An 8,576-nucleotide genomic window follows, 5' to 3' on the forward strand; every position below is an offset into this window, starting at 1 on the left:
GCTGCTGGAGTGATGGCTGCTGGAATAAACAGCGACCAAGGGAGAGAACAATGCGTAAACCAGGAACCAGGCAAAGTAAAACAAGCCGCGTAGGGGCGTTATCGTCGTGGCCGGTCGACGCTCGCGCGATTACCTTCAAATCGCACGCGACTGTACACCAAGTACTACGGCACTAGATAACGGTGCTTCCTAATGCCTACATTGCAGCGCTCAGCGGTAGCAAAGTGCAATCGCTTTGTTTCGACGACGTTACCGACACTAATTCCAACACAAAACGCTGCGAGCCAGAAGCATCATTCGTCGAGAGTGCGCGCAACAGTCCCAATGAGTCATGTCAGTGAGAGTATCAGTGCATTATGGCATCAGACGTCCATCCAAATCGTATTCCTAAATCAACAGGTCACTGGAGAGTTGATTCCACGGTGCCTTAATTATAAAGTGGAGTATAGCCACATATTTCCGAAGCTAAAGGCAGTCATTCCATTAACTAGTGGCTGCGCGTACGAGTGGATATCGCCAGCAGCAATTACCATAGCAAGCTGCTCCTGTGACGACTGCAAACAGCGAGTGATGCTCACCGCGGTAAGCCCCGTACATCGCGCAAGAAGCGCGCGTTCACTCGCCACTCATGAGTGATGAGCGGGGCTCACCGCGAGTGGAACTCGCACTCGCGAGTGGTGAGTAGGATTCACCGCAAGTGGCTTTCGCACTCGCGAGTGCTGAGTGGGGCCCACCGCGAGTGGAAATCGCACTCACGAGTGGTGAGTTCCACTCGGCCGCGAGTGGCACTCGCACTCGCGAGTGCTGAGCGTGGCTCGTCGTGAGTGGAACTCGCACTTAGGTATTTGCAGGGCGTCACTACGTTCAAAACGGTCGCATAGAACAATACGTGGCCCGTTGATATCGCGGCCGATTTCTGAAAGGCACCGATTAATTTTCGCCGCTTGTTTCCTTTTCACCCTGGGCTTACCCCGTCCGTGCACTGCCGCGTCATTGCGGCGACGAACCGCCCCTTTCTTCCACCCTGCGTTTACCACGCTTGATTTAGCGGTGATGATGGCTGTGGAAGATATTGAAGCGACTACATTTCTTCACAATGAGTGCACACGCAAAGTAAAGAAACAGTCGCACTGCGGCGATCCCGATCATAATGTTGATTATGTTTTTCCAAGGAGACGACGGCTAAGCGGCGTGCAGCAATCGAAATTCGAACTATTCAGACCCAAAAATCATATGCGCGCTGTTTATATGTTTATTTCTGTTGTCTAACAGTAAAACAATCACAGATAGCCTTGCTTTAAATATAAAATACACCGGAAATAGTTTGTACCAAGAATAACCTTTGTATGAGTGAGTAATTTTTTTTCTTCTGAGCCAGTTTTCAAACAGGACGACTTTTTTTTTCCTGTGAAAATCATTCATTCTTGGGAATGAAATATATATAAACGACTTCATAATCAGATGGTTATACTGTAGCCGCTCATATTTGTAATCACGGGTATAAACAGCTGCAATATAATGAACTATTTTTTCTAACCGCGGCGAGTCAGGTAGCGGCCACACAACGTTTGTGGGCGGAGCTTCTGCTGCACTTTCACCCTGTCATCAATTATAGCAAGGATTTTTTTAAGCCGAATGCAGAGGAGTTGCGCTTAAACGTCCTCCTCACGGCGATGTTGCGTCCTTCGAGGCATAGAGTTTCATACTAATGAAACTAGAAGGGACACTGGCGCTGCAATCGTTCAACCTCCATGGAGCTCATCGTGTGTGATTTTCGAACTTGGCTTAACTTGAGACTTGACAGTTGTTATATGTACTGGGTTTTGCACTTTTCCGCGCCTACAGTTTCGATTTCGGCGTCGAAAGCGTCTGAGGCTCGTTCCGGGGCAGAATTGGTGCTGGCGTCTTATTCCAGCGGCTGCGATGAGCAAATACTGCACGGCTGGAATGGATAAATTCGCGAAGAAGTGGAATCGCTTTGTATCTTCTACTCTAGAACGCTTCATGTGATACGTCATCTAAAACGGATGCAAACTCAGGATTCCGCACAGGGTAGTACGAGCACACGGTTCCATCCTAGTCCCGTTCATAAAGACGCTTGCGATGACAATACGAGCGCGGTAACGCCGGAGCCAAATAAAAAAAGTCCCCCGCATTTCCCCGAGGGGGAGAATGTGAAAGTGCGAATGCACGGTTGTCGGCCCGCTTGCGGCGCTTGCGCTCGGCACCCGCAGCCCACCGCCTCGCCGCCTTCTCTTCCATCTCTTCCATCGGGTTTGTAGTATCACGTGTACACCACGCAGTTATCAAGCCGCTATAACGCCGCTGAGTCGCCAACGCAACGCCGCTGACGACGTAGTTTGAATGCGTTAAAGATATAAGGAGTGTTCCTAACTCTGAAATCAGCGTGCCTTCCACCTCTTGCCACCGTAGCGTGCGGACGCGGAATCATGAGCTCCGTTGGAGCGGCGACAGCGGCCCAGGCCGGCCGCGGAAACAGGGTAGATGCTAAGGGAGATAGTGAGTATCAAGTTATTTTGCCTCAGTTGCCTACAGGACGTATTGTTTCCAATGCGGTGTTCCTTCACGGCGACGTGAAAGCCCGACCGTTTCGTGTAGAGGACTTCCGAGACATGCTCGCCCGTGTTGGTATGCTCCCCGACGTGATTGCGCTGGGGGCGTACCAAATCAACCACGTGTGGGCGGTGACCTTCAAGAGTGCCGAGGCCACAAAGAAAATGCTAGCGGCCGGCGAGCAGGAGGTGAAGGGACGTCGGTGTCTCGTCATCGACCCGCAAGACCACCAAGTGAGGCTTAAGCTACACTGGCTGCTGCACGGCGTTGATGACGAGGACGTCCGGGCAGCACTCGCTACCTTCGGCAAGGTCATCGAGATCACCAAAGAAAGATGGCGAGTACAAGGTGTCCTTGACAAAGGGTCTACGACGAGGGTGGTGACGCTGAAGCTAAAATCTGGCGTGACTTTGGAAGATTTGCCCCATCAAATTCGGGTGGCTGGGGAGCTGGCCCTCCTCGTCGCACCGGGCCGGCCGATGCAATGCCTTCGCTGCCAGGGAACGGGTCACGTCCGCAGAGACTGCAAAGTGCCACGCTGCTCCCGGTGCCGGCGTTTCGGCCACTCGGAAGCGCAGTGCGTTCGCACTTACGCGGCGGTCACGGGGCCTGTGCAACGCCAGGAACTTGACGAGCACCTCATGGACGTGGTCGAGGCGGAAGCGGCCGCGGAAGGCACGGGACACCAATCGACAGCGGAGGAGACTACAAGCACAACGGACTTCTCTCAGAGCTCGGAGCCTATAGGACGCAGGAGGAAGCCGCAGCGGCGTCTCAGCCAGCAACGGGTTACGCCGAGCACCAGCCCGCGGATACGCTAGGTGGTACAGGAGGCACAGTCAAGCGCAGCCTTGACAAGTCGGGTGAAGGGAGCGGCCACGAAACCACAACCAGCAGCGAGGAGCCGCCACTGAAAACGAACCAGGGGCGACGGCTGTTATCCAAGCCTCGAACGAACGTCCATCGCGGTCGGGGGCCTCCCGACGCAGCCGGTGCAGCAACTTCCGCCAGATGCTTTGGTGCCGTTTAAGAACGCGTAGCGTAGTCCTCACGTGTCAGGTAAGCACCATGCGCCCGGTCTGTACGTAGCCTTCATAAGTGAACGGTAATGAGTGGGTCCCTGAGCGTAGCAACATTAAATGTCCGGGGGCTGTCGACACGTCGAAAGCAAAGTCAGGTTTACCGTCTGTTAACAGAGCAGGACATTGACGTTGTAGCCGTTGAGGAGACGAAAGTCGAGGGGGAGGAGGAGACCGAGGCCATGGTGAGTCTTTTCACGTCGAGGTACTATGCTTGCGTAAGTCATGCTGTGGGGATCTCCGCGGGACGTGTATTGTTGCTGAAGAAACTGCCGGGTCTGGTTGTGGAGGGTGTGACGTCGTGTCGTTCGGGCAAGCTTGTTGTGTGTGATTGCAGCCTTGATAATGTGAACTTTCGAATTGTCTCTGTATACGCTCCAAATGCTGTAATAGAGAGGGAAAAATTTTTTGGGACTCTCAGGCAACACGTCGATACAGACAGAATGCTCATTATAACAGGTGATTTCAACTGCGTACTTTCTGGCCGGGATAAAACAAGTAACAACGCGTATAGAAATGCTAGTACTAATTTGTTATCCGAAATTGTTGCGGATTATGGACTCGTTGATGTCGGGCAATGTCTAGACGGGAAAAAAGACGTCCGATTCACCCACTTTCAAGGTTTCAGCCACGCGAGGCTGGATAGGATTTACGTTTCGCTGGATTTAATACAGAAATGCCAAAGCTCTGATGTGCACGCGGTTTCCTTTTCCGATCATTGTTTGGTTAAGTGCAGGATTGGGGGCAAGAAAGAAGAGTCCCCCTTTACATGGGACCTATGGAAATTAAACTCTAAACTTTTGGAGGACGAAACATTTACGACGTTTGTTAGAAAGAAAACTGCCGAACTAGATGGAACACATAGTGACATCGGGGCGCTGTGGGAGTTAAGTAAGCAAGAGATAAAAATAAAAGCCATACAACGGTGTAGCTGTATTAAATATGAAGAAACCAAAAAGGAAAGAATGCTTAGAAACATCCTACAAAAATTAACGTTAGAGGAGGGCAGAATGCCCGGGGTGTTTAAGGACGACATAGCACAGATAAAGCATAAGCTTGAACTTATTGACGAAGAACGCTATCGCGGTGCCCTAGAACGCGCGAGAGCAGAGCAATGGGCAGTAGGTGAGGCGCCCACAAAGCGTGCGCTCGGAATAGAAAAAGCACATGCACGACGTAATCAGATCTAGGAGATAACTTACATGGGTAAAGTAACGACTGAAAAAAGCGAAATCGGTAATGCTTTTTATGAGTATTACCAAGCACTGTTCGCTCTTAAGGCGGTGGACGCAGAAAGCTTCAAGCGGGATTTCATAGACGGACTGCCTCGTTTGGAAGACGAAATGAAGGACTGGCTTGAACGACCTATTTCGGAAGACGAAGTGAAATGTTCTATTCAAAGCCTGAACCCGGGAAAGTCGCCGGGGCCGGATGGGTTAAGCGCTGCTTTTTATAAGATGTTTAAATATGAAATGGTACCTGTGCTAACGAAGCTGTTTAATGCAGCGTATGATCTTAAAACACTGCCCCCATCATATTCCACGTCCCACACAGTCCTCATTCCTAAGACAGATGAAGCGGAGAAACTTAAATTTGTCAAGTCGTACCGGCCAATATCATTAACAAACGTCGACTACAAAATCTTTATGAAAGTTCTGGCCCAAAGGCTTCAAAGTGTTGTCCAACAAATAGTAGGGCCACATCAGACGTGCGGAGTTAAGGGTCGCAATATTTTTACAAATATCCATAAAGCAAGGTGTGTCCTCGGGTGCTGCGACGCCCTGCACACGGGAGTGGCAGTCCTGCAGATTGATTTGAAAAAAGCGTTTGATTGTGTGTCACACGAGATATTGTTTTGTATTTTGGACCATGTGAACGTTGGGTTTGTAATTAAAGAGGGCGTCGCCCTGGCGTACCGCAATTGCACTACGCGGCTGATCGTGAACAAAAAGTTGGGAGCCCCAATTGAAGTGCAGCGTTCGGTGCGCCAGGGCTGCCCCCTCAGCCCCCTATTGTTTTGCATATACATCGAAGCCCTGTGTATGAGTATAATCAGAAATAGTGTCATCGAAGGCTTCCGACTGCATGAGTCGGAAGTTAAACTTTTGGCTTACGCAGACGACGTGGCCGTTTTTTGTATGAACGAAGAAAGCGTTCAGTTGGTAGTTGACACTGTCAAAAAGTTTGGCATGGTGACGGGTAGCTTTGTGAACTGGGCAAAGTGCCTAGGATTTTGGCAAGGGGAATGGTCATCAACACCGCCAACCTTCGCTAATATTAGTTGGGTCACCACTCCAGTGAAGTACTTGGGCGTTGAACTGGAATATTACAGGGATAGTGAACCATACTGGCGTAGCCAGACAATGGTGTTGAGGGAGAAGGCCGAGAAATGGAAGGGGGCAAGGTTGTCAATTTTTGCAAGGGCCACGGCATGTAACTTATTCTTTGTAGCGAAGATTTGGTATATCATGCAGGTACTGCATTGTTCGCGAATCAACGTCCAGAGGCTTCACCGGGTATTTGCAGTGTTCGTTTGGGGCTCAACATGGGAGAGGTGCAGCAGAACAAACCTGTTTCGGAGAGTCCGAGATGGTGGCTTGGGGCTGGCGCACCTTTATGTGCGACAGCTGGTAAACCGGTTTTTGTTTTGGCGAGAAGTTCGTGACCCGTTCTTGCAGAGTGTCATGCAAGTACGGCTGGCGCGTGCTATGCCGGAATATGTAGTATCAACATGATGCATGCCAGGTGGTGTGTATGGGTATTTTAAGGAAATAGTTATGACGGCCCGTTTTCTATTCGCACGTTTTTCTGGCGAGTACCTGTCCTCTGTGACACGAAAAAAACTGTATAAGGACATTTGCGATGTTGTTTTCCCCGTCCCTATGTATAGATATAATTACCGTACTGGGCCAGGCCAAAATGTGCTAAAGCGAATCAAAAGAATGGAGGTTCACTCTGGTGTGAAAACCTTTTTCTTCAAATTACACACAGGCACCTTGTCTGTTGGAACCTGGATGCAGGATAGAGGGATATCTGTGCCATGGGGAACTCAGTGTTCAATTTGTAAACAACCAGAAACAATAGAGCACGTTTTTCTGCATTGTTGGGCTGCGGTATTTTTCTGGGATGTCCTCCAGAGGACCCTTCATAAAGATTTCCCGCTGAGCCCCCATGGCATACGCTACCTAGCGGTCGAAAACGAGGAGGGGGCGCCCTTGGACCTCGTTATGTTGGTGGCCTTGCATAGCATATGGCGCTCGCGCATGGCCTGGCTCCACGGTGATGTGGACGCCCGCCCTACGCGGCAATGTTTTCGTGAGTCTATATCCCAGTACGTAGAAGTCCAGAAGCGCAAGGCATACACTCCTGAGTGGCTGTCAAGGATAGAACCCTTGACTATGCTTAGGGAATTTTAGAGAGACATCAGCCTTCATATAGGTTGGTGGCTTGTCGCTCGAGTTGCTCATGTGAATAAGTTTGTTTTGTGTTTCTGTGTTGTGTCGAAGACCGGCATTAAAGAAAAAAAAAAGCCTTCCGTGGCTTAGTCGGTAGAGCGTCGCGCTGCGGCCGCAACGTCCTCGGATCGAAACCGGGCGCCGGATGCTGTTATTCTTTTATATAGTGTAGTGGCCTGGCTGGCGCGCCGAGAGAGGGTGTTGCGAGCTGGAGAGTAGGCGAGAGGGGAGAGGAGGCGCTACGCGAGCGCCCTCACGCGTCGGAAATCCGGCGCCTTTGCTAGGCACGCTAGCTAGCTCCGTTGCTAGGCTGCGGACGGACGGACGGCGGTGGACGCGTGATTCAGGGTCGCTTAAGAAGTGCATTCGCACTTAAAAATTTAATAGGCAGTAAGTATGTGTGCACAGCCGGTGATTTTTTAAATGCAGAGCATTTCAGTAACTCACGATGTCACCCGCGTTAGCGTCCGTAGTCCGCATCACTCCCCCTACACTATATAAAAAAATAATACTTACCGGCGCCAGGTTTCGAACCAACGACTCTGCGGGCGGAACGCAAGGTACATGGTGCTCTACCCACTGCACCACAAAGCCGACACAGAATGGAAGGTTACGAACATGCCTTATATCCTTGACTCATTCAACCGTCGGCCACAGGTGCGCCCTCTCCCCCGCGTCCTTCTCGCCTTCTCTCCCCTCGCAACGCCCTCTCTCGCCGCGTTCGGTTCGGGCGCACAACAGGTGGGGACGTGCGCAACTCCATCTCTCGCCGCCCTGGGTTCGCGCTGATCAACAGTCGGTTCGCGCGCAAGAACAGGTGGGGGCGCTCGCATCGCGCTCTCTCGCCGCGGTCGGTTCGCGCTTAAACCACATATGACGTTCGCGCGTGCTCCGGTCGCTAACATCTGTGGCGTGATCGTGACGTCAACACCACGCGCTCGTGTGGTGGCGCGATTTTTGCGCTATAACACTCTCTCGTGAGGGGCATTGGATTGGATTCGATTGGATTGTCTTGAATTGGCTTGGCTTGGCTTGGCTTGGATTGGTTTGTATTTGGATTGGATTGGATTAAAGTAAATTGTGTTGGATTGTGTTGCGTCATAGCCGCGCCACGTTGCGTCATAGCCACTCCACGTTGCGTCATAGCCGCGGCAGGGGGTTCACGGCACGTTTCACGTTTCACCAGCGACTTCATCGACAATGTCTACGCTGGAAGACAACAATTACAACAACAACCAATACGTAATCCATACGACTTGCAGGCGCGCCCCCCGCGGAAATGCTCTGCATTTGATCGTGCCCCTCGCGAGGGGGATGTTTTTTTTTTTGTGCGTCCTCTCGCTTCACTGTTGCACTGGTGGATACTAGGGGCAAGCAAATCTAACTACTTTAGTTTATCCCGTGTTTATTTTAATAATGTATATTTCACTACAAAGTTTATTTATTTTTAAAGACGATAGCCTTTCTT

At 50.9% G+C, this 8,576-nt stretch overlaps 1 protein-coding gene across 1 annotated transcript; it reads left to right on the plus strand.

Moving 5' to 3' along the window:
• Positions 1-2,450: 2,450 nt before the first annotated feature.
• LOC144164855 (uncharacterized) lies at positions 2,451-3,395 on the plus strand. Its single transcript, XM_077695126.1, has one exon. The coding sequence runs from the start codon at positions 2,451-2,453 to the stop codon at positions 3,393-3,395; it is 945 nt and encodes a 314-aa protein (XP_077551252.1).
• The last annotated feature ends 5,181 nt before the right edge of the window (positions 3,396-8,576 follow it).

This window comes from Haemaphysalis longicornis, unplaced genomic scaffold (genome assembly GCF_048455015.1).
Source record: "Haemaphysalis longicornis isolate Haplotype H1 unplaced genomic scaffold, Haemaphysalis longicornis Haplotype H1 scaffold_1, whole genome shotgun sequence".
Taxonomy (NCBI): Eukaryota; Metazoa; Arthropoda; class Arachnida; order Ixodida; family Ixodidae; genus Haemaphysalis; species Haemaphysalis longicornis.

What these genes read in the sequence shown, in the direction of transcription:
- LOC144164855 (XM_077695126.1), top strand. Translation starts at nt 2,451, where the DNA reads ATGAGCTCCGTTGGAGCGGCGACAGCGGCCCAGGCCGGCCGCGGAAAC.